The sequence below is a fragment of the Chiloscyllium plagiosum genome, unplaced genomic scaffold (genome assembly GCF_037043375.1).
Source record: "Chiloscyllium plagiosum isolate Xiang-an unplaced genomic scaffold, Cpla_swu_hap1 HiC_scaffold_15, whole genome shotgun sequence".
Classification (NCBI taxonomy): Eukaryota; Metazoa; Chordata; class Chondrichthyes; order Orectolobiformes; family Hemiscylliidae; genus Chiloscyllium; species Chiloscyllium plagiosum.
This window is the reverse complement of record NW_028270153.1, coordinates 35,910,272-35,937,043: the sequence shown is the minus strand read 5'-3', so window position 1 is coordinate 35,937,043 and position 26,772 is coordinate 35,910,272. Positions and strand designations below refer to the sequence as shown.

The 26,772-nt window shown below is 38.0% G+C and overlaps 1 protein-coding gene across 1 annotated transcript; it reads right to left on the bottom strand.

The window, feature by feature from the left end:
- Positions 1-1,685: 1,685 nt before the first annotated feature.
- Positions 1,686-26,500, bottom strand: LOC148147642 (uncharacterized). The gene is made up of 5 exons (XM_087994612.1): positions 26,264-26,500; positions 16,581-16,723; positions 16,413-16,487; positions 7,188-7,340; positions 1,686-4,185 (listed from the first exon to the last, which is right to left on the bottom strand). The coding sequence occupies exons 1-5, from the start codon at positions 26,271-26,273 to the stop codon at positions 4,003-4,005; spliced, it is 564 nt and encodes a 187-aa protein (XP_087850738.1). The 5' UTR covers positions 26,274-26,500; the 3' UTR covers positions 1,686-4,002.
- Between the last annotated feature and the right edge of the window lie 272 nt (positions 26,501-26,772).

Here is a 26,772-nt window from a genome sequence, read left to right as displayed (position 1 = left end):
CAACTCCAGTCTTTGCCAAACCAGATTATATTCATCAATTTAAAATCTTGCCTGGGCTGTTTTGGCATATGTTTTGACCAAGATGACAACATTTATGTTAATAGTTTACATGTCATGGTGAAAGCATTTTGGCCAATTTAGATTTATGTCAAATCTGACAAACAATTCCTTCCTCAATTAGTAAAACAAGAAAAAGATTTGCTGGAGTTATATTAAGAAAAAACATTGGATCAAGGACAACTGGAATTTTTACTTTTTGCCAGGTTCCACAAACCATTCAATTGATTCTCATAAAATAAATGAAACAACCTATAGGCATGTATAGTCTAAAGTTGAAAAATATTCTGAAAGATAAAATCCAAAATGTTTGCAATAGAAGCAAATGAAAGAAATGTTTGAAAATCAACAGTAAAAATTATTTTGCCAGAAGTTTAATTTGATTAGATTACCATGTTTTATTAATAAAGGGATGACGCATGATCCAAGTGTGTAGGGGTTGTTGTTTATTCTGACTTTTTATACAAACACTCCATCCTTATTCATGCCTGTCTTTCATTATGTGCTTTGGCTGAAATATTGCGCATGCCATTAAACATTTTCCAGTATATAGGCCAAAGATTATTAGTGTGAAAATCTGAACGCACTCCAAATTTTACACTAGGTACCAAATGTTCACAGTTTGTTCTTGCAAACTCTATCTTGCTGTTCATGTCATGTTGCAATAGACAAAATCCAGAAAAAGCAAGCAACACTACCTTTTAGAGAGTTACATCCAATTTACCGAAATGTCACTTTTTAGTCACTTATTAATCTTGTTATTTAAATCATTTCATTTTTGTCTCCTGTCTCCTCTAAATGACTGGCATCAGGGAAAAAAATGTAATAAAGCAAGTAAAATGGAGAAATATGTAGGTCATTAACTGAAAACTTGTGTTTCCATGGCAACAGACACCTTTTCCTTTTTTCCAGACAGCTGACTGCATGACGGTGCCAAAGATGAATTGTACAATTAGTAATTTGCAAAAAGATGTGAATTCTCAACAATGGCTTGCATAGGATAGAATGTTGCTGATTATAAACACTATGAAAGACTTCATATTGGAATCAATGAAAATCAGAATCCTTTTACATTCATATGAAGTTTTTTTTCTGAAAGGGACAACTGTGAAGTGTTCCACTGCATGAGTCAAATTCTTATTTTTCTAACTTTGCGAAAGTCAAAAATCACTTATCTGTAACAGATGTTCTACAAAATTGGGTAGATCTTTGCAGTATTTAAAATTACTGTTTGTCAAAATTATTCCAAAAGTATCAAAAGACTCAATATATGTTTTAGGAATATAAAATAACATAAGTTAGAAATGACTACTGATGTTGCTCCCATTTTAGATAATTAACACACTTGTATCATACAGTTCTGACAACTTCCTTGGTACATTTTACATGAGCTAAAGCCTCTACCAAAATAACAAGCAAAAAATATAAACTGAGCTCATCATTCATTAAAGCTGAAAATGTGTTGCTGGAAAAGCGCAGCAGGTCAGGCAGCATCCAAGGAGCAGGAGAATCGACGTTTCGGGCATGAGCCCTTCTTCAGGAAGAAGGGCTTCTTCTCCTGAAGAAGGGCTCATGCCCGAAACGTAGATTCTCCTGCTCCTTGGATGCTGCCTGACCTGCTGCGCTTTTCCAGCAACACATTTTCAGCTCTGATCTCCAGCATCTGCAGTCCTCACTTTCTCCCATCATCCATTAAAACCAACTTTCATTTCTAAGTTTAACTGGTTACCAGTTTGCGTTTTAGAATGGAATCAGCAAGATGCACATAAATTAAAGTTCACAAATTAATTTGTGGGAAGATGTTCTCATCAGTAAAAATCCTCCAAGCAAATTGTAACTTTATCCCTTTCTCTACAGATGTTCTCTGAAAGTATGGAAATAGTACAAAAACAAATCACAGCCACATTATTATCAGCTTGTTGAATTGCGAAGGAATTTAAATAGCATGAATATATCTTCAGCTAGATATGGTGGTTGTTCAGGAGCTGCTGCAAACTAAACGGAGTCATTTAGATAATTCCACATTTAGGTTACAAAAGCATGCTCAAATTTACCTGTAGGTTCTTATTTTACAGGAATTTCAGGCGAGAAGTACATAGAATTACATGTTGCTGCATAAACACTGTTACTCTGTTGCTGGTCTCAAAAAACTAGTTTTAAGAGACAAAATTTAAAAAAAATAATTTATAACATGGCAGGTAATGTTATCACTATCAATTACACTGAGGTGTCTGAAATTTAAAACAATCACATATGAAAAGAAATCTATCTACTGCAAGGACACAGAAGTATAAACCGATAGAAGTTGAATTAGCATATGGGTCCATTAAACTAACATAATACAAATTAAAACACTGCATATATGGGCTTCTAAAATACAGCAGAAATCCAATACATATTATGCAACAACCTCTTAATACAATGCTTGTATGTCAAGAAAAGCTAATTTAGGAATTAATTTGACCAAAGTATACACTTCAATCTTTTGGTTCACATTATTAACTTCTGCAATTTCTTCTTAGATGCTTGAATGAAAGTCTACCAACACCATCTGTTAAGAAGGTAGGATGGTTGTAGAGATGGGGTTGGTATTGCTCCATCATAAACATCAATGAATTGTGAAATTCCATGACTTCCTATTTTGAGAAGTAATTTAAATACAAAGTTATATACAATTAGATTTAATTCCTACTATTAAATGTTTCAGTTAGCACCTCCATTGAGAATTGCTTTTGCTCACTAAAATGAAGCAGTGAGGTTAAGTATCAAGAAATGTGACCTTCTGTCTCGGAGTCCAATGTTCAGCTGCCTGAAGTACAATGCCACCATTGAGTTGAATTTTTTTTAATTAGCTGCAATATTTCCTATTTGAGGTTATTATACAATAACTTTAAATGAAACAGACTTACATCCTCAATGGACTTTCTAAAGATATTATTAAGAAATATCACTTATGAATTTGATTTATAATATATTAATGCTTATTATAAAATCATCAGCAATGAAGCATTATTTCTGTAGAATCACATAATATATTAGACTAGAATTCTTAGGAATATAATGGAAAGTTTGTGTGTCTCTTGTCCTGCAATTTGTTGTGAGAAGAGATAATCTACAAATTGGGCTGTGAAAAGCCTCATAAAACAGGATGTCAACATCAATCTTCTGTCATCTTCAAGAAGCTGCTGTATCTGTACATTAATTATTAATTAAACTCAACTTGGAAATTTGTAGCTGGAACTTAACAGTATAAGAATCTTTTTTAAGGAGTGTTTTATGTTCCTGCAATGCCACTCAATCTCTTCAGCCAGTAAAGGAACAATTGAAACTGTGGATTCTCATTTCTGTAATGGGTAGAGATTTATACATTTTATATCAAAGCTTCTAAAAAATTTTTTTTTCACTTTCCCTTCTTGCCCTTTAACTTTTTTCCCCAAACATATCTTTCTTAACATCGCTTTACTTTGCAATTTGTATTTATCTTGGCACTATATCACCTTATTTCCTTCTCTGTCACTTTTTTTAAAATTAATCCTTATATCTGATTTACCAATGATATACTGTTGGTCCCATTAGTCACCAAGGTCATAGTTGCTCCATTGGCCTCACCATGTCTTTGCCAGCTGGCAACCACAGCAATTTGCATTTTACATATTTTAGAACTGAAAGATGAGGGCAAAATGAGGCAAGGCAACCAAATGTCCTACTCCAGCAAATTCTGGACTTTTGAGTTTCTCGATTTCCTCCATACTAAGACATTGTACATAAATTACAAAAACCACAGTGACAAAGACAAATCTTTAAACAATATTTCACAACAGGAAATATCACATTTGAAAAGTTATTTAATGTGGAGTGAAAGTAGGCAGATCATAAACAGCTAGGAAAGCAACATTGTTAAATGTTGGCCCGTTTTGAGCCAAAAGAAGAATTATTAGCTTATTTTCAGCCTGTCCTTGCACAACTCTGACAGGGTCCAACAAATAATTTTTCCCAACACAAATATAAATTTGAGATTATTCTCAGTTGTTCTTTGTTTCCTTTCTTTGTTTTTACTTTTCTGTGTTTCTTGCCTCTTTTCTTGTGGCTAGATTGATGAGTACTACACCTTGTGCTTCTATTCAACTGCTAAAAGATAAAGGGAAGATAACAATTAATTCATTCAAAATTTGTATGGATATAGTTGGAATTATGTTTATGCTAGATGAACATATCATAGTCATATAAATTTTGAATTTTATGTCTAGGCATTACCTTCATTGCCATTTTTGGATTAATTGAGATTGATGAGAACACTCATGTATTCTACTCAGCTAGAAAAATCTACTGTCCTTACATTGTGGCTCTATGTTTTGGTGAATTTATGTATGTTCACAGTATGGGATTGCAATAGTGGGGGGCAGTTAGCTCAGTTGGCTAGATGGCAAGGAGATGCTGGCACCATAAGTTCAATTCCTATGCTAGTTGAGGTTACCATGAAGGAATCTCCTTCTCAACCTCTCCCCAGTCCTGAGGCATGGTGATGCTCTCTCTGAGAGAGCAGCCCTATGATCCAGTAAGAAAACTATGGTGACTTTACCTTTTATCTTTTAGTGGTGAATAGTGGATCTTTTTGCTTTGACATTAGCCCTTCTGGTTCAGAATTATCATAGCCAGGTGCAAAATAAAACATGTATGGCTGTCTCTATGACAACCATGCACTTATTCAAGTACCTAAAACATATAGTACTGCAATCTCTATTCTCCACAACAATAAAGCCTCCAGTTAAATAACAAACACAAGATTAAATTTTCATCCAGGCCCATTTTTGGATTTCCTCTCTATTTCAGAAGAATGCCAACATCAAAATATAATTTCCAGAATCCTTACCAAAAACTATCCTCAAGTAATCTCGGGAGAGAGGTTAGTGTAGCGTCAATGTGAGGGACTGATTGCAGTAAATTTAGAATTAGGAAAGCACACTTGAATTTCCTAGCTCCTAGAGAACCTAATTTAAACAAGCATTTGAAAAAGGCCCACTTCTTGTTGACATGTGTAAGTCTGATGAATCTAGCAATGAGTGCTACATGTAACATATTAGATGAACTACACCATTTACATACCCAGAAAATGGAAGCAATGTTTCAATTACTGTTGAACTGTGACCATTTTTGTGCTGTATATCCAAAATAGCTAAAAACACAATTTAGATAGGTTATGCTAATTGCAAACTAGAGTGGCATGGTGGCTCAGGGGTTAACATTGCTGCCTCTCAGCGCCAGGGACCCGGGTTTGATTCCAGCCTCAGGCGACTGTGTGGAGTTTGTGCATTCTCCCCGTGTCTGTGTGAGTTTCTCCAGGTGCTTCGTTTTCCTCCCACAGTCCAAAGATGTGCAGGTTAGGTGAATTAGCTGTGCTAAATTGTCCATAGTGTTCAGGAATGTGTAGGTTAGGTGCATTAGTAAGGGAAAATGTAAAGTGATAGGGAAGGGGAATATGTCTTGGTGGGATACACTTCGGAGGGTCACTGTGGACTTGTTGCGCCAAATGGCCTATTTCCACTGTAGGGATTCTATCATAGAGCAGTGATTTAGAGTAGGTAAAATAAATTGACTGTGTTAAAAGAAAGAATGAAACTAACCCAGTGGTCTTGTCTGAGAATTTTAATCAGTTGGGTAATCAAGAATTATGGGGGAAAGGATTATCAGATCCACCATGATCTCATTGAATGGCAGGGCAATGTGATGGGCTGAATGGCCTACTTATGCTGCTATGTTTTACGGCTATGCCAATTATTCAGCTCAGTCAATCAGTACTCTGTGACAACAGTTAACAGTTAAGAGATTTGTCTTCAATGTATACAGAATAAAAGACAAGTACAGGATTTATGAACTTTACATTTCATATTCAAGCACAACCTACTTATACTATTTCAATTATAATATAATATAACATAATATAATTATAATGGACCAAATGCTGTCATAAAGTGCAAATCTGCTATATCTATCAGGGTCTTTTTTAGATATCCAGGCTGCTTCATAAAATAACTGATGGGTAATGATTGCAAGGGATGGGAGGTGGCAATTTTATAAGTAAGTACCTACCAATGAGATCCTTGACAAAACTACTTTGGTGGAGCAAGTATCTGGCTTTCCACCTCAATTTATCTGGCTTTCCACCTAAAAAAGGTATGTCTTTATGACGTTTTCCTTTGTTGTTACTCATGCTCTAGAGCTAGGAAGAACTATGTTTCCCTTGCTACACAGTCATTACACCGGTTTGACATGATGGAATCTCCTCTGCGTTGACCTGAGGTCTGACTTTGATAAGATAACTGCCTTGATATCAAAGTTGCTTCTCAATGAAGCTATGAAGCTTGTCCTTAATAAATATAGGTCAGGCTCAAAATAGCCTGGATGAAAATCTATACGTGTCCTCTCAGGAAAAACAAACCACAAAAAAACAACAGAAATAGTTACAATGAATATATTGGTTTTCTGTTGAAAGATGAGTCTAGACTAGGATATCCTATTCACTGATTTTATTGTTTTTTTCCCTTTTGGACTGACTGATTTTTACAAATGATTTTTATTTGTTTATAGGATATGGGTATCGCTAATTAGGTTTGTATTGTTGCCCACCCTTAATTATCTTTGACAAGGTGGTGATTAGCTGCCTTCTCAAACCACAGCAGTTAATCTGGTACACTGAGAGTGCTAGAATGGAGTTCCAGGATTATGGTCCAGCAACAATAAAGAAATGATGAGATGGTTTTGAATATAGATGGTGTATGACTTGAAGGGGAATTGATACATGGTGTTGTCCCAATGTCTGCTGCCCTTGTCCATCTAGATTGTAATTTTGCTACATGCCATTGAAGGAGGTTTGGTGAGTTGGTACTTATAGTATTAAGTAGGCCTCAGGTAGTTGCATGGAACACAATACCAGCGATCCTGGAGATGAGAGCAGGGAGGACTGTTAGAAAATCTGATAAATTCAGATAAACATGGTTTAAATGTGATTGGCAGACACGATGGAAACACTCACAACATGAAAATGTCATGGTAGGTAAATGTGATAACCACTGGAGGTATATGCAGTCACAAAATGTTCTACATATTAATAGAGATAGAGAGTGATTACCAACCTGGTACACTTTGTTACAATGGCATTTTATTACAGATTCCATTTGGTTATTAATTTTGCACAAGGCTGAATCTATGTCATTAGTTGCAGTGCAGTTAACTTCACCTTTTAGGAAAACAGTCATACAATAAATTGAACGAAGTATCTTTTGCTCCTAAAATACAAATGTAGAAAATATTCTTAGTTTAACATGTGGGTTTGGTTTCAGTGCAAGCCAGCTTTCACACCACTAAACTTTCCGTTGACCTCTAATATCTTTCCTTTATTTGCCCAACTCCCAGACACAGAATCTCACAGCTACTCTCCTGTCTTATTACAAAGAATGGATGGAATTAGAATCAGGTAAGATGTTAAGATTAAATAAAACTCAAATCACAGCCCTGCCCACTGAATTATGAATTATGAAGCTGTGTTAGCTATCTCAATATTATAATGAGGGTCATATTTGAATTGGCTGACTTGCAGCTTTAACCTTGGTCAACCACACTCATCCAGCCTCATGAAACATTCAGCTTAAGAGAGGCTACAACAGGTTCAGGTAAATAATAATTGCTCTTGTAGCTTGTGGGCCAGTAGCAATGCATCCACTATAACTGTCCCACCAACTTCTACCTTCTTCCCTATCACTGGAATCACCATATGAACCCATTCCCATTCCAAAGACCAAGCTCCCATCTCAATCTGGGATGTGACTGTATGCAGAATCTAATCTTTGTCCCACCTCCCCCATTCAAAATTGGGGATCAGACAGCTTTGGGGTCAGATGTCAGGATTGGAATTAGGTTCGGAAATCAGAGGTCAGTAGCTCACTGCTCCAAGATCAGGCCCTTCTAGCCAATTGTCCAAAGTGTCTGCTCCTCCATGCTAATGCTAACACAGGTTTCTTTTTAATCTGCTCTTACAGAAGAGTCATACAGGAGGGAAACAGATGCTTCAGTCCATCCAGCACAGGCCAAATATAATCACTAACTAAACTAGTCCCAACTGCCAGCTCATGGTGCATATCCCTCCAAATCTTTCCTATTCATATAGTAATGAAAGTGTCTTTTAAACATAGTAACTCTGCCTGCTTCCACCACTTCCTCAGAATATTCATTCCAAATGCAAACCACCCTCTGTGATTTAAAAAAATGCTCCCCATGTCTTTTTTAAATCTCTTGTGTCTGAGTTTCCCACAAAATATTCTCTGCTGGACAGGGAGCTAAGTCTCTCAAATAAGCTGGTTTCCAGTAGCAAACTATATGAAAACAAATTGCACGTAGTGGTTAAAGCTCCCTAGGATGTGGGAAAACATGGACTCTGTGTTTCCAAACTAAAACACCTTCCAATCCTTCTCAGTAAATATCACAACTGCTTCGAATAACAATTTCTACTCTGTCTGACCTATGTTGTTCTGCTTGCTATTGCTCAGCAACACCTCAAGTATACAATCAAATCTGTCTGTAAGCCAATGGCAGCCATTAAATCTAGGCCTGTTGCTAAGGGATGGATTATACGTTCTGCTGTCAGCAAGGAGCATGCTAAATCCAGTGGCTGGCTTTCCCACTGCCTACTCACCCATCCATGACCAGTCTGAAATTTTATGTGCACATGTGGGAGGCATTGGGTTGCTTGCCTATTGATGGATCAATTGAAGCCTCTGCAAAGCCAATTGTTAGCCAGATTTTAGGCCCACACTGTGTTGGAGACCCAGCAACTTTGTTCTGCAGGCTGGTATTGCACTGGAGGCAGCCCACCAAAATGATCCTCCTGTTAACCTCCACCTAGACACTTTAACTCAGCCCCTCCAACACCCCAGCTCCTTCACTGATCTCACCATCTTCAATGAGTCCCTAAACCCAGACCTACGAATCCTCCTCAGTGTGGAGGAACTGCTTGCAGTCCCAGCAGTGATCACTGCTTCTGATTGGCTCTGGTGTAGTGTTGTGAACTAAATGGTCAACATCTCTCTCTGGTGAAACTTCTTCCTGAGATAGGGATAGAAGTCTTGCCTTAAAGCAAATAATGCTGCTCCTAGTATATGTTGCTTTGGGGCATCTGTCAGCTAAGATCATAACCATGGAGCCCCTTAATGATCGATCCATACATCTATTTGATATTGAGTTCTTAAGGGATTGAATGCTTCAATGGACTATCAACTGCTGAAATGATTGAATTTAGTTCATCAGTAATGTCATTCCTCCACCAAACTCCTCACATTCTCTGTCAATTCCTTGTTTAGTGATACAGAAGCTCACAAGTTTTCTTCACCTTGATCTCCTCATTCCATTGCAAAGACAGCACCTGAAGACAGAATCTTCAGATTACTACCTGAGTCAAATACAAACTAGCACAGGATGAATAAAATGAAAGAGGCACGTATGTGACTCAAAGACTAATGTGGAAGAAATGGGTTCCAAATCATTTGGAACTGGCATTAGTACTGGAGAACAAGAGATCTGTTACATGGGATGGGATTCATTGGAATCATGTTGTGGCCAGTGTTCCAGGCTAACTACATAAATAGAGTTGTGGATAGGGCTCTACTCTAATTAATGGAGGTGAGGGTTAAATAGAAGGAAAGTTAAAAAATAAATTGAGTTGAGAGAGTAGAGGTGCAGATGGTAAAGAAGCAAGTGATATTCAAGATGTGATGGTAAGGGGTAGAAAATATATGCAGAACATTGCAGCAGAAGGTAGAACCAGACTAGGAAATAATGGTAAAAGTGAGGATTTCAGATGCTGGAGATCATGGTCCAGATTCGAGTGGTGCTGGGAAAGGACAGCAGGCCAGGCAGCATCCGAGGAGCAGGAAAATCAACGTTTCAGGCCAGGGCCCTTCATCAGGAATGAAGGCAGGGAGTCTCCGGTGTGGAGAAATTATTCCTGATGAAGGGCTTTTGCCCGAAACGTCGGTTTTCTTGCTCCTTGGATGCTGCCTGGCCTGCTGTGCTTTTCCAGCACCACTCTAACCTAGGTAATAATGGTAAACAATCAAAGCTTAAGGCTCCTTAACTCAATACATGCTGTGCTTTTAACAAGATTGATGAGTTGACAGCTCAAATAGAAACACATTAGTATGACTTCAGGGCTATTATAGGGACATGGCAGCAGAGTGGCCAAGACTATGAACTCAATATTCAAGGATATTTGACCTTCAGAAGAGAAAGCATAAAAGAAAAGGAGATGGGATATCTTTATATATAATTAAGGTACCAGTGCAGTGGTGAATAATGATAAAGATACAATAAATTGTGGTGTAGAATCAGGTGAAAACAGGGAATAGAAAATAGAAGAAATCACAGGTGGGAATCATCTGTAGGGTCCCTGAAGATTTGCCTCACTGTAGGATAAAGCATAAATCAGGAAATAATAGAGGTGCATCAGAAAAGCACTATCATTGTCATGGGTACTTTTATGAAAGAGGGATTTGTGTAGTGTGTCAGGGATTATTTCTCAGAACAACATGTTGCATAACCTACCCAGGAGAAGATATTGCTGGAGAAACTCAGCAGATCTGGCAACATCTGCAGAGTGAAAGACCATTCCCTCCTGATTCATTCCTTCTCCATTCCCAAAACCACCTCATATCCCCTCATGCAATCTTCCTATGCAATTGGAGGAGGTGGAACACTTGCCCATTTACTTCCTCCCTTCTCACTATCCAAGGCCCCCGACACACCTTCCAAGTGAAGTAGTGATTTACCCGCACTTCACTTCATCTAGTCTATTGTATTTGTTGCTCACAAGGATTGGAGAGACTGAAAAGCAGGCTGGGTAACTCCTTTGCAGAATACTCCTCTGCAAAAATGATCCTATGTTTCCAGTTGCCTGCCACTTCAATGTACAGTTGGTTCCGATATGACGCGATAGTTCCGTTCTCATGCAATCTCGCATTATAAGAAAATTGTGCAATAGCCACGCCATTCAAACTAATGGGGCTGGAATCACATTATAGCCAATATAGGTAAGGAAAGTTCGCATTCTATTAATAATGGTCTAAATTCTTAAATCGTGTTAAAGTCAATTTGCATTGAAAAAACATGCGTTATAGCAGAACCAACTGTACCACCATATTCCTTAGTCAACATCTCTGTCTTCAGTCTGCTGTGAGGCTCAGCACAAGCTGGATAAACAGCATCTCATTTTCCGCTGTGGACTTTCTCGTCCCAATATAGACCTCAATAATTTTAGAACCCGAACACCTTTTGCGATGTCTTTTACCCATCCTCACAGTCCTGACATGGACTGCTTTCAGCACAGTCAATCCTATTTATAATTCCCATTGTCAGCTTTTCTTCCTCTCAGGAATACTATCATCCATTCTTTTGTCTCTCTAACTGTCATTGTTTCTGTCTCTGGGCTCCACCTTTCCCCTTACTCCTTTAGTCCCGGCTTTCAGCATATATGCCACCTTTTTCTAGCTACTATCCAATCTAAAGAAGGGTCACTGGTCTCAAAACATTGTTTCTGCTTTCTCTCCACAGATACTGCTGGACCTGCTGAGTTCCAGCAATTTCTATTTCTGTTTCAGATTTCCAGCATCTGTAGTTCTTTGTTTTATTTAAATTGTTATCCAGCGAAAAGCTACTTTAGATCTAGTAATACATAATTATGTCAGGTTTAACAGAGATCTCATAGGCAGAGGTGAGGATCTAATAGTATTATTACTGGACTGTTAATCCAAAGACTCAGGTAATGTTCTGGGGTCCCGGGTTCAAATCTTGCCACAGCAGATGGTGGAATTTAAAATTCAATAAAAATCTGGAATTAAGAGTCTAATGGTAACCATGTATTAATTGTTGATTGTTGCAAAAACCCATCAAGTTCACTAATGTCCTTCAGGGACAGAAACTGCTGTCCCTATCTGGTCTGGCGTACATGTGACTCCAGATCCACAGCAATGTAGTTGACTTTTAACTGCTCTCTGGCCAATTAAGGATGAGCAATAAACACTGGCCTGGCCAGCGATGCTGTCATCCCATGAATGAATAAGTTTAAAGGAGAGTAACTTGGGCTTCAAATCAGTGTTCTCAACTTAAATAAGGGCAGTTTCAGAGGTATGAAACAGAAGTTTTCTAATGTAAGGTATGGAAATAAATTAAGATGAAGATCAGTGGCAGGCATATGGGCAATTTTTTCAAAACACTCAGCAAAATTTATTCTCATCAAAAAGATGGACTCAATGAGATGGATTAACAAAGGTGGCCAAAGGGATTATTTAATAAACAAAACTAAGGCATACAAAGAGATTAAAAACTACTGGTAGGCCAAAGGGTTGGAATTTTTCTCGGGCTCAGCAGTGGATGACTTAAAAGCCAATAAAGAGGTAAACATTTTATTTATTCATTCATAGCTGGGGCAGCATTTATTGCCTGTTCCTATATGCCCTTGGAAAATTAAGCTGCCTTCTAGAACTGCTGCAAGTTGATGTGCTGTAGGCAGACTCATAATGCCACAAAACCAGCATTTTGACCCAGCAACACTGAAAGAATGGCCATATATTTCCATGTCAGGATGGTGAGTGGCTTGGATATTACCTTGTAAATGGTAATGTTCCCATGTATCTGCCGCTCTTGTTCTTCTGTGGGTTTGGAAGGTACTGCCTAAAGAATCTTGGTGAATTTCTGCAGTTCATCTTGTAGATAGTTCACAGTGCTGCTACTGAGTGGAGTGAGTGGATGGTGGTGGATATGATGCCAATCAGACAGGATGCTTTCCCCTGGATGGTGTCAAGCTTCTTGAGAATTGTTGGACCTGCACTCATCCGAGTAAGTGGGGAGTATTCCTTCCTAATGTATGCTTTATTTATGGTGGAGAGGCTTTGAGAAATCAGGAGGTGAGTTACCTGCTGCAAGATTCCTAGCATCTGAAATGCTCATGTAGTCACTGTATTTGTAAGACTAGTTCATTTCAGGTTTTGATCAAATGGTAACCCCTAGGGTTGTTGATTTGTGGATTCAGTGATCATGGTGTCTTGAAAGAGAAAGAACAATGATGAAATTCTCTGTTATTGGAGATGGTCATTGCCTAGCATTTGTGTGATGCAAATATTATTCTACGTTTTTCAGTCTAAGCTGAGATATTGTCCAGATCTTATTGCATTTGAAATTGCTTCAGTGTCTGATGAGCCATGAATGCTTCTGAACGCTGTGCAATTATTGGTGAACATCCTCACTTCTGACCTTATGATGGAGGGAAGGCATTGATGAAGTAGCTAAAGATGGTTGGGCCTCAGATATCTTACGAAAATAAATTGACAAGAAATATAAAAAATAAACAGTGAGAGCTTCTATGGAAATATAAAAAGAAAGTGTGTTGCTAAAGTAAGTGTGGGATCTTGGACAACACACTGGGAATTAATAACATTAGCAGGGAGTAATGGCAGATGAATTAAACCAATGTTTTGCATCTGGCTTCATGTTTGGGGGATACTATACGTATCTCAAAGAAAAATGTTAGCAAGGAGCTAATGGGAGGAAATATCTTGTAATAATTGCTATTATGAGAGACAAAGTAGTTGATAAACACATGAACTAAAGGCAGTCAAGTCACCAAGATATGATGTCCTGCATCCAAGGGTTTTAAAGGAAATGGCCTCACAGCGCCAGAGACCTGGGTTCAATTCCCGCCTCAGGCGACTCTCTGCGTGGAGTTTGCACATTCTCCCCGTGTCTGCGTGGGTTTCCTCCAGGTGCTCCGGTTTCCTTCCACAATCCAAAAATGTGCAGGTTAGGTGGATTGGCCATGCTAAATTGCCCATGGTGTTAGGTGAAGGGGTAAATGTAGGGGAATGGGTCTGAGTGGGTTGTGCTTCGGCGGGTCAGTGTGGACTTGTTGGGCCGAAGGGCCTGTTTCCACACTGAAAGTAATCTAATCTAATCTTTTATAAAAATTAGTGGAGATATTGGTCAAAATATTCCAAAACTCATTGAATCCGGGAGGGTTCATGTGGATTTTAAAATTGCTAATCTGATTCCCCTGTTCAAGGAGGGTGAGAGACAAAGTACATTTTCAGAGGGAGAATGCTAAGAATCCACTATCGAGGAAGAAATATTAGGATATTAAGAAACGCTTTGAACAATCAAACAGAATTAATATAATTTTATGAAAGGGAAGTTGTGTTTGACAAGTTTGATAGAGTTCTTTGAGGATATAATCAGTAGAATTGATAAAGGGGAACTAGAAAACGTGTTTAAGTTTCAAGAAATAATTCAATACGGTGCCAAGGTTATAGCTCAAGACTGGATCTCACGGTATTGGCGATAATGAATTAGCATGGATTGAGGATTGGTTAACAAACAGGTGACCACAAGACAGCATTAATGGATCTTTTGCATGTTGGAAAACATAATCAGTGGAGGACTATAAGGATTAATCTTGCGACCTCAGTTATTGACTATCTGTATTAATGACTTGGATGAAGAGACACCTTGTAATGCAGCTAAATTTGTTGACGATGCAAAAAGAGGGATGAGGTCATGTTGTGATGAGGACATGAAGAACCTGCAAGAGGATATAAATAGGTTGAGCAAGTGGCCAAAAACTTGATAGATGGAATTGAAATTAGGAAAATATAAAGTAGGAAAGATCAAAAGATAAACTATTCTTTAAATGGAAAATAACACCAAAAACTGTTTTGTAGAGGGATCTGGTGTTGTTGTGTATGGAATACAAAAGGTTAGCATACAGGTACAGCAAGTTAAACAAAAGGCAAATGAGACTTTGGTATCTATTATTCGGGGCAAAAAGGGAAGTCTTGTTACAACTGTAGAGGGTGTTGATGAGATCGCACCTGGAATACTGTGCACAGTTTTAGACCCTATATTTAAGAAAGTATGCACTGGCCTTGGAGATGGTTCAAAAAAGATTCATTAGGCTGATTTCTGGGATGAAAGGGTTTACTTATCAAGAACAGCTAATTAGATTTAGCCTTTATTCATTAGAGTTCAGAAAATTAAGCAGTGATCTGACTGAAACATCCAAGAACGTGAAGGGGCTTTACACATTTACAGGATGTGGACGTCACTGGCTAGACCAGCATTCATTGCCACTCCCTGATTGCCCAGAGGGCAGTTAAGAGTTAATCACATTGAACATTGCTGTGGGTCTGCAGTCACATGAAGGCCAAACCAGATAAGCATGGCTTTTCTTTCCCTAAAGTACATTAGTAAACCAAATGTCTTTTTTCCCCTAACAATCAACAATGGTTTCATGGTCATCATTAGACATTTTTTTATTGAATTCAAGTTCCACAATCAGCCCCGGTGGGATTCAAACCCAGATCCCCAGAAAATTATGTTTGACAGGGTAGATGTTGAGAAAATGTTTCCTCTCTCGAGGGGAATCTTGAACTCGGGGACATAGTTGCCAAATAAGGGGACACTGAACTAAAACTAAAATGTAAATATATTTCTTCTGTGCGTATTTTCTACCCCAAAAAATTGGAGAGGCTGGATCTCTGTAAGCATTTAAAGATAAGGTATATTTTTGAAACATCAGGGAGATGAGGTCCAAGATGTTTTGGAATGGAAGAGCAGTTGAGGCCTGGTGTGGATCAGCCATGATTTGTTGCAAGGCAGGGCAGGCCTGAAGGGTCAAATGGACTGCTTCTGCTGCTATTTCTTATGTTCTTATACCTCTGTGATATTTCTTGATGGCACTGTACTTCACCACTTTTGCACCATAACTCTTAATTTTGCCGTTAATTAGATAACTACTAAATTGCTTTGATCCCTAATCCCCCGCTTCAACTTCCACAGACTTCAACTAGTCCAACACCGTGTGGTTCAACCTCTGTCCCACATTAAGTCCGACATCATCTTTACTGTTTTGCAGTATTATTCAAAACCTCATCTTTAATTCAAATGCTGTCTCACTTATTTGGGAAATTCTTTTCGCTCATAAGGTCTGAAGAATACCACTCATTTTTGAATAGCCTCAGACATGGCCTTGGAAATCTTTCACTGAATTATTTTGTCTTATTAGATGTTTCTCTGCCTTCAAGAGCACTCTGAAATCCAAACTCTTAAACAATAATTCCAGTCTGAGAAATTCTTTTACAAAAACAGTACCATAGAAATCCAAGTAGATGCATTAGGAATTTGAAACATACATTGATTAAATATCCTAATACAAATTATGACCATATTTATTTTTAAAATGTTCCATTCTTATATATTGCAGTACTTACAAGAATGATTGAAATGGATCATTTAATGTAATAGAAGATGGATATTAATTGTACCTTATTAGATCGACAACTAAACATTTTTGGGTGTTTCAGCATTTCATTGTTTTCAGAAATCCCTGTGATATTTTTCTGCAAATAAAATGATGGGGTTAGTGTAAATCTGGTTATTTAATTTTAGTATTTCATAATGCTCATAAAATCCAAAAGCTTTCATGTACATACTAAGCTTCTTAATTCATCAAACATGACTGCTTTATAATTCTCTAGGATGACACCAATCTTGCACTTCTTCCCTTTGCACTTGCATGTGACTGAAGACATCAGCATCAGCAGCAGGAAAACACTGGTCACAAGCCTGGGACAAACTAGAGAAAAGTAACACAACAAGAAATTGTCATTCTTGCACCAGTTAATGCTATTTCAAGACAGCACATTATTATTAAGAATGCACATATATACATGGCAGTACAGGAGCATGTGAAACCTGTAATGTACTAACTTTTCAATTGAAGTTATTTATTCCACTTCTGAGCCCCTGTTGTTTTCCAGTAAACCTTTACATTCTTCTTTATCAAATATTTATCCAATTCCAATCTGGCAAAAGCTTACATGCTCTTGGAGAAGTAGTGCTTGTTTTGTTTTACTTTGTTGCAAATATAGAGACTGAATAATGCAAATTAAAGTAGATTAACCACCATAAATTTCAACTTTGAATATTATCTTTGCAATGAGTAAGATGAGAGTTGAAAGGAGTAAACTAGTTAAATAATTTACCTTTTCAAAGCAACTTCTTGGTATACTAATCATAAGAAATAGGAGCAGCAGGAAGCCAATCAGTCCCTTCAACCTGCTCCACCATTTGACAAGATCCAACATTGTCTGATTATAGACATTGGTTCACTTTGCTACCCACTGGGCCAATCCCCACGCCTCATCTCTCCACACCCTCCCTGTACTCTCCTGAAAACCCTTGATTCCCAAAAATGAAAAGCATATCCACTGTCACTTTGAGTATAGTCAATGATCCATCTCCATTGCTGCCTGAAGAAGAGAATTCCAAACATTTACCATCCTCTGAGAGGAGAAATTCCTCCTCATTTCTATCTTTAATGGAAGACTCATAGAAAACATCATCTGAGCAAACATCTTTTCAGGCCCCTCAGAACCTTATGTATTTCACATTCATTCTTCTGAACTTCAATGAGTATAGGCCCAACCTGCTCATAAGGTAGTTCCAGGGATCAGCCTCATGAGTCTTCTCTAAAATACTCTTAAAGAATTGAAGTATATTTACTTCAGGTATCTGCTTCATTTCTTGGTCAAGGCCTCCTACCCTTAATTTGAATTAGATTGCAGAGCCTTATTTTGTTCATGTGTTAAAAGGTCAAGATACCTGTTCCCATAGAAAGAAAACTGCACCAAAGTAAAAATAAATGCCAGTGATATTATTCAGATTAAAAGGCTCAAATGAAATTTCATTCTCCATTATTTTGACAAAGACCACTAATCTAATGGCTCTACTAAATAACAGACAGGGGAATGTTGCATGTATGTTTAAAGCATTTGTCCAGTAACACTATAAATAACACATTCTCACACAGTTTAGCAAACATTGTGTTTTTTTTTTAAATGCAGTTATGTTGAAAAAGTGGTGCTTAAAAACCTGAAGAAGTTAGAAAGTTATGGTATCCTGAAAGTTCAGCAAACTATTTGTAATTTATTTAGCACAAACCATATGTCCTTAGCTTTCTCACAGTGCAACTTAGTTAAGGAAGAAGACAAAAGGAAGAAAACATAAGAAATTGACCTTATTTCCAGTTAAACACTCATTTTTATACAGCCAATTTTCCTATTCTGCTGGTGGTTACATGAAAGCAGTTGGACTTGATGAGCAGCAATGTATTCCTATAAATGGTTACCCTTGAGAGATTACTGGATATGTTAAATTATTCAAATAACTTTTGACTGCTTGGATTGGTTTTCAACCCACTTAATGTTAGTACAATAGGGTGTATTTGACTGGCAATTACTGAATCATTGCTTGGATATTTGTGTGCCAAGGTTCCCTTTAATGGCATCTGAACAGCTGAGCAGATTGCTTGTTACATTTAGTCCTACTCAGTCACCTCAGCTCAGCTTTCCAAAGTTTATTTGTTGGAGTTGGAATGTTGCACTATTTTGAAGTACCTACCGCAGAGGAAAATTATTGTAGATGTTGGAGGTCAATCATTTCAGTCTCAGGATATTAGTGTTGGAGTGTTCCGGATAGTGTCTTAGGATTAAGCATCACCAGTTACTTTATCAATGACTCTCACGGAGAGATATGTTGATGATCTTCCATGATAATTTTACATTCCCTCTAACTTTTTCTTCTGTGCAGACCTCCAAGGCCTGCGCACAACAGTGACGACCAAAACCCAAGATCAATGCTGAGAACAGTGTTGGCATGTGTTGGATGTATTTGATACCTACAGCTGAAAACTTGCCTCTGTGTGTGCAGACTGTCCAAAGGTCGCACAGTTTAGAGTTAACAAGATTCATAATTCAAACTTTTATCTAATGTTTGGAGGCATGACAACTCATCCTGACCTTGTAATTGTATATCCATGTACATGTTATTCTCAGTTGCTCTTAGTTGACAACTTTGTTATCTTGCCACTGGTTGTTGTCACTCAGCATCATTGCAGAATCATTGTTGTTACAGTTTTCTTCCTTATATTATGTATGCATGATTGCTGTGTCATACTTAGGTCTGAGTTGGTTTCTGTTCCTTTTCAATACAATACCATGGTCAGTACAAATTAATACAACTTGACTGACTGCATATCTTAGAAACCATTGCGGATATCCAGGTATTGGTGACAGGAATTCTGATTTGTGCTCTATTTCCCATGCACAAGTGTTCTATTTCCCATACACAGTTGTGATGGTTCTCTATTTGCTCACGAGTGGTGTATCTGTTTCATTTTGATCTACTTTGAAGAGGGAATTCATGTAGCTCTTTCATTCTCACCACAGTGAACGTGATCTGGATCTATTGAAAGTTACAGTGTGAGGTCTGTACATACTTGTAGTCCTGATACTGTTCAGCCATTGGTATCTACCAGGTAGAAGATTTCAAGACTTCAATACATCTTTCAGTGAGGTAAAAACAATGACTGCAGATGCTGGAAACCAGATTCTGGATCAGTGGTGCTGGAAGAGCACAGCAATTCAGGCAGCATCCGACGAGCAGCAAAATCGACGTTTCGGGCAAAAGCCCTTCATCAGGAGGCTTTTGCCCGAAACGTCGATTTTGCTGCTCGTCGGATGCCGCCTGAATTGCTGTGCTCTTGCAGCACCACTGATCCAGAACATCTTTCAGTGAGCCTTGCAATTACCCAGCAATGATCAAATCTAACGAGAGATAAATAAACTATTTCCTCTTTGCATTCAAAGGCATTGCTCTAGCTGTTTTCTCCACAATTCTGGGATTATCGTTGACTAGATATTGAACTGGATCAGCCATATTAATACTGTGGGTACAAGAGCATGCAGCAAATTTGGTATTGTGCAGTGAGTAATTCAATTCCTGAGTCCACAGAGTCAGTTCACAAGGCACAGGTCAAAGGTACAGTGGAATATTCTCCAATTCATTTATCAAATGTATGCATCTCCAATCATACTCAAATAGCTTGATAACATCTAGAACAAAACTTGCTGCTTGATTGCCATTCCATTCACCACCACCTTCATTCACTGCCATTCCGCACTGATACACAGTAATAGCAGTGTGTATCATTTATATTTGTTTACATACCAGCACTTAGGGTGATTGTAACACTGCTCAGAATTGATGATTTGTTGTACACAGTGAAGTAGTCTTTTGTAGATTGTGCCATGGATTTGTTGGAGTACATGTCTTTTAGGATGCGCAGCAGCAATACGTTGTCAGTAGCTTCTGTATTAGTTTTGATTTTCATGGTACGTCAACCTGCTGGGTGTGGACTAATGATTTTGATGGTTATAAAAACTTCTGTGTCTTATACAGTCGACGTAGTGAGTGTGGTTGGCAATCTGCAAGGCTTGATCATCTTCTAAAGGTTGTATTTCAGTTTTTGATTGTTCATTTCTTTGATATGCATGTGTACATTTGGATGACATTCGGACTGCCAGAATTGTGGTGTTGAAGCATTTTGTGGGTACCTCAGTCATATCTGGGGCCTGGTTTGGCATTTGAAATCTGATTTTCTGTTGAAGTGTGCCCGGGGCAGCACAGTGGCTCAGTGGTTAGCACTGCTGCCTCACAGCGCCAGGGACCCGGGTTCAATTCCCACCTCGGGCAACTGTCTGTGTGGAGTTTGCAAATTCTCCCCATGTCTGCGTGGGTTTCCTCCGGGTGCTCCGGTTTCCTCCCACAGTCCAAAGATGTGCAGGTTAGGTGAATTGGCCATGTTAAATTGCCCATAGTGTTAGGTGCATTAGTCAGGAGTAATGTAGGGGAATGGGTCGGTGTGGACTTGTTGGGCTGGAGGGCCTGTTTCCACACTGTAAGTAATCTAATCAGTGAATAACTCACTTCCTCAGTCTCCAAAGTCCATCCATCATCTACAAGGCACAGGTCAAGAGTACAATGGAATACCTTCCACTTGTCCAATGAATGCAGTTCCAACAATGTTCAAATAGTTCTATCATCCAGAACAAAACAAGCTACTTGATTGTCGCTTCATTCATGACTTTCTTCATTCACTTTCATTCAACACTGATACATAATAATAATAGCAGTGTGCATCATTTATAAAATGGACTGAGGCAACCTACCAACAGTCCTGAGACAACAGCTTCCAAACCTTTGATCTGTATCACTTAAAAGAACAAGGGCAGGGGTGCATGAAATTCCACGACCTGTAAGTTCCGCTGTGCATCACTTGCCTTCAATATAATTAAGTCAAAATTGTGGAACCTCTTTACTAACAGCACAGCACCACATGGTCTGAAACTGTTCAAAGAGGCAGTTTACAATCACCATCTCCCAGGACATTGTGAATGGGCCAGAAATGCTGGCGTAGCCAATTATGTTCATGTCCCATGAACAAATTTTTAAAAAACCTTAGCAAAAATCTCACAGACCTGTGATCTGAGCAGGAGACTATTATCCTTGCTTCCTGAGCTAGGAGCAATTGATACATCACATTTGTTGACAATTTCATCATGCATATCAAATAATCCAGTCTTCACATGCAAGATAAAGTACAAGCATGTAGTCACAAATTCAGGGAGCTGGAGTGAGTTCAAAGAATGTGTAGTCTCCTATCAAGTTTTATAGTAACCATAGACTTAAAAGGGATTTATGTCTGTGTAATGCTCTTATTCCAGAAGTTTAAAAGACAAAAAAGATTAAATGTCACAGTGCTTCCATTTCATGAAAAATTGGAAAATAATGGAATACTTGCTAGGAATTTTCCATCAACATGAATGTGTAAAATTGAAACAATTATCAAATGATTCAGGTTCATACTTAAGTGCTTTTGATGAAATGGATTCATAAAGCAGACAGTGCCATATTCTGTTATACAGACATGGATCTGAAGAATGAAAAATAAATTTTTTCCATTGTCGTTGAACAGATTGACCATAGAATTTTAAGGGGTTCATCATCTGAAGAGTTAACCTCAGGACAATGAATCCAATTATATCAATATTCTGGCCATCATATCTATAATGGGTCAACACTTTTCCTGGAGAAGCCAGATGTAAGGAGCTCACTGCCATGCTATGTTGTCACTGATCAAGGTTAAAATTAAGCTGCTTGGGTACAGGCTAAGCCATGATGCTGGTGAGATTTTCTAAAGATAGAAACATGTAAAACTAGTTTCTAAAGCCTCAGAACAATCAGGAAGTATTTAATAAAAATACAGCGAATGCATGCAAGTGCCAAAGTAAGGCCCATGTTAGGCACTAATAGAAATTAATACTCTCACGATATGAGTTGTAATATTTCATTTTTGTTCACACTAATAACAAATAATTAAATAATGCTAATCATGCTTGACTAGTTTTTAATAAACTGTATTATCCAAAGCTTTGTGAAATTAAGTAATTTATCTAAGTTCCCATAAATGTATTTGTTGACAGCTGCACCTCTTGCTAATTGTGCAGAGTGAAAGACATCTGTGCAGTGGATTGTATTTGCTTTGAACTTATTCCAACAGACTACATTTGGATCAAGGCTATTTATCATTTCATAACCATGCTAACTGTTCCTGTTAACTATTTTGTTGAATTGTTTTGTTGCTCTAATTTAGTGGTTTCTCTGTGTCTAGATAAAGAAATAAGTTATTTAGATAAACCCAATTTCCCTGTATAAGACTGAGTTATTGGACAGTATTTACAAAAACAACTTGGATTATGTTTATATTGCTGCCAAATTTTTAAAAAAATCAAAACAAGTTGCATTTTTTTGTGTCATGCAGTACATACTGTTAAACAGCATTCAGGGTACAATATAAATACAAACAACTCAAAAGGGCATGGCATGAAACAATTAATGCACCAAATCCCATGTGTTAAAGGGTGGTTTTGAGTATTGGGAAATATTTCCATAAAATAACATATTTGCTTTAGTACATAGGATAATAGACAACTCATCCTTTTTAAGCCTGTTCTGCCATTCATCTGGTCATGGCTGTTTTATCCCTCAACTCTGTTTACTCACCAATGATACATATCCTTTGATACACTTACCTAACAAATATCTTTCAATGTCAGTCTTGGAAATTTTACTTAACCCGACTTTGAAAGTCTTTTGGGACAAAGTGTTCCAGATTTTTGCTACCCTTTCTGCAGAAAAAGGGTTCTAATTTAAAAGTATGCTCCCCTTGATCCAGATGTTCTCAACAATAGAAGTGATTTACCCTCAACTACCTTTTAACCCATTTTATCGTTTTAAAAACTTCTATTATATCAGCATTCCAGATTCAAAAAAGAAGTGCAAGCCAAATTTATGCATCCTCATAATTTAACTTGATGAGCCCTGGTACAATTCTGGTGCATCTATACTCCCTGAAGCTGATATGTCCAAAACTAAATACAGTATTCCAGTTGACACCCAGGCTTCCTGTTCCCCACTTTGTGTTTCATCCTCTTTGAGATAAAGGCCATCACTCCATGATTTTTGATTTGTCTTTATACCTGGGCATTTTAAAATTTATCTTTATATGTGGTCCCTTTGCTTCTCCACAGCTCCTATTCTCTCATGGTTAGGAAACTGTTTGAATAGTCACCCTAGGGCATAAATTGAATGGCCTCTGCAAACTTAACTTACCCTGCATACCTTTTCTGTCTATGCCTCTTTATAACTTGCTGCTCCCATCTATACAGTGTACTGGGCTTCCCAACTTAAATTATGTTATAAACTTTATGCAACATTACTGACTTGGTGAAATAGTAACATGTATTGAAAAGCTGAGACTGCAGTACAGTTAATAGACCAATCTGAGTCCATTCTCTGCACCTGACTGTCTGTCTCCGATATTCCAAGCAGGTTCTCATGTGTTTTAATTAACTCTTAATTCTGACACAAGGATTGGCCAGATGATTGACAGTGAGGAAGAAGATCTTAGGTTACAGGAGGGTGCTGTATAGATGGATTGGTCAGATGGGCAGTTTAGTGGCAGATGAAACTGATCAGTGTGAGATGATGTACTTTGGAAGAAGTAACAAGGCAAGAGGGTACTCAATGAATGGTAAGACACCAGGAAGCTCATAAAAACAGATGGACTGTGGGGTGCTTGTCCACAAATCTCTGACAGGCAGAACAGGTTAATAGGGTAGTTAAAAAGACATATGGAACACTTGTCTTTATCAATCAAGGCACAGATTATAAGAGCAGGGAGGTTATATTGGAGCTATACTGAATTTTTGGTTAGGCCAGAGCTGAAGGACTGAATGCGGTTCTGGTTACTATGGAAGAAATGATGGGATTATGCTGGAGGGAGTGCAGAGGAAATTCACAATGTCTGACATGAAGTACATTAGCTATGAAGGCAGAATTGACAAGCTCAGGTAGTTTCCTTTGGAACAGAGAAGGTCAAGTGTTAATGGTGTATGAGAATATGAGGGACATTCAATAGGATGGATGAAAAGCAGCTGTTCCCCTTAGTTGAAGGATTAGTAACAGGGGTGCACACTTTTAAGCTAGAAGGCAGGAGGTTTAAATGAAATTTGAGGAAAGGTCTTTTTCACCCGGAGGGTGGTGAGAGCCTGGAATGTATTACCTGGAGGATAATGGAGACAGGTAACTTCAACCCTTTCAAAAAAAGTACTTGGATGTGCACTTGACGTGTAATAACATTTGAGGCACTGGCTTAAACGGGAAAGTGGCACAAGTGTTTTTTTAGCATAGTTTTGGTGGTATAGACTTAATGGGCCAAAGGGAGAAAGTGAGGACTGCAGATGCTGGAGATCAGAGCTTAAAAATGTGTTGCTGGAAAAGCGCAGCAGGTCAGGCAGCATTAAAGGAACAGGAGAATCAACGTTTCGGGCATCAGCCTGAAGAAGGGCTTATGCCCGAAATGTCGATTCTCCTGTTCCTTTGATGCTGCCATACCTGCTGCCCTTTTCCAGCAACACATTTTCAGCTCTTAATGGGCCAAAGGGCTTCATTTGGACTGGATGTTTCTTTGATTCACATCACAAGGTAATTTCTTCTTGGACATACTTTTTTTCTGTAACTTTCTCAAGTATTTATTTGGTAAGATGATGGCCAATTTTTCAATTTATGGCCAGAAAGAAGAAATAAATGTTAGTTCAACAAATTCTGTTAGATATTATATTCAGATGACTGGAATGATCTCCAATTCTTATAAAACTTGAGGCAGTAGTTAACCACATAACTTAGTTTGCAATATGCCCTCAAAATTAAGAACTCAATATTAATTAAACCTATGAGGTGTCATCACAAAAGCTCTAACACTTTGCTGAATTATTACAGAAGCTTTCCATATAATTGTATTCTGGTAAATAAAATTCGTATTGTACACCAAGTTAACATTTTCAAGTTATATTTGGAAAACAGTGACGAGCAACATGCTTTATAGTCAGGTTGATATGCTAGAAAGGGAATACAGCACTGCAGTTGCAGATGTGCATGTGTTGTGGTGTGTTGCAGATCATTCAGGGAGTCCAAGTTGTGGTGGTAACATGCACTTTTACATGCATGTTGCAGTCTGACTGTATACATACATATGCATTGTTGGAATCCCTAGTTGGAACTGAATTTGTTCAGCAACTGTTCTAAGATTGTCGAAATAAATATATTTCAACACCTTTTATTTTATTGGTTCGAAATCAAATTCTGACTGCCAGGAAAATGTAATGCACATGTGCACTTAAGCAAAAGTTAATGGGTAACCGTTATGTGTACACCAGTAAATTTTAAATGCTGATTTGCAGCAGTACAAAATTAGCAGAATGTCTGGACCCCAAAATGCAACTGTATCTTTAGAGATGTCAGGATGGAATTACTCCCTTTTGAAAGGGAGATTTCCACCGATGTTCTTTGAAGGCAGCTTTAGAGATTAGATAAAACAAAATCTTGAATAAACGAAGGTTGAGGCTCACGATCAGAAGTCAATATCATCTGCCTTTAATTTTATGTTGCTGTGCTAGTAGTTGTTGGCAGCGTGCCTTCTTAGTTCAGCTTTTTAACTGGAAAGATCTCTCTTTCTTTCCCAAAACTAACGTGATTTACATTAATTCTAGTGCAAATGCAAACCTAAAATTGTAATGCATTGGTTGAGACATACAGTAGCTCACAGATCCAATGATCAATTAAGAATACATATACAAGCGAATTACATCTTTCCAAAGCAGGAACTCAACTTCTAAAAGTAAAATTAGGCAGAAAGTCAACTTTCTTTGCTTACCATTTAGCATGGTATACTGAATAATCCACAATACTGTAAATCGATGGTCAAGAAGTAATTACTGATCATTGTCAAGCTTCTCTGATGCAGAAGTTTCACTTCCACACCTCCATGTCCCTTTTTCCCCCAAACAAGCATGCAATTGTGCAGATCATTTATACAGTGATTAATCCTCATTAGTTAACTTCATGTTGAACCAGCCTTGATCGCTGTTACGCATTGAATGCCATGACCAGAGAGACAGAATTCTCTGCTTACCCTCGATTTCATTCAGCTCAAGCTTAATTAACTTCAACAAACTTCCGTGACCAGTTGCCAGACTTTCACTTTCGTCAAACAAAAAAAACTTGGTATCAGATTCTTCAACAATTCCTTGGCAAGCATTTGGAATAGTTTATCTGCACTACAATCGCTGGAATATTAAACACTGCGTGTGCTAATAGGCTTGATATTTTGTCCATTAACTAAGCAACACAAACGCCATGATTTTAAAAATTCTAAGAACTGAA

Bases quoted from the DNA above. Each gene is read 5' to 3' on its own strand.
- LOC148147642 (XM_087994612.1), bottom strand. The intron at 16,488-16,580 runs GTATGTACATGA...TTTTATTTGCAG, and splicing joins TTGATGAATTAAGAAGCTTA to AAAAATATCACAGGGATTTC. The intron at 4,186-7,187 runs GTTGGTAATCAC...TTTATCTTTTAG, and splicing joins ATTGTAACAAAGTGTACCAG to CAGTTGAATAGAAGCACAAG.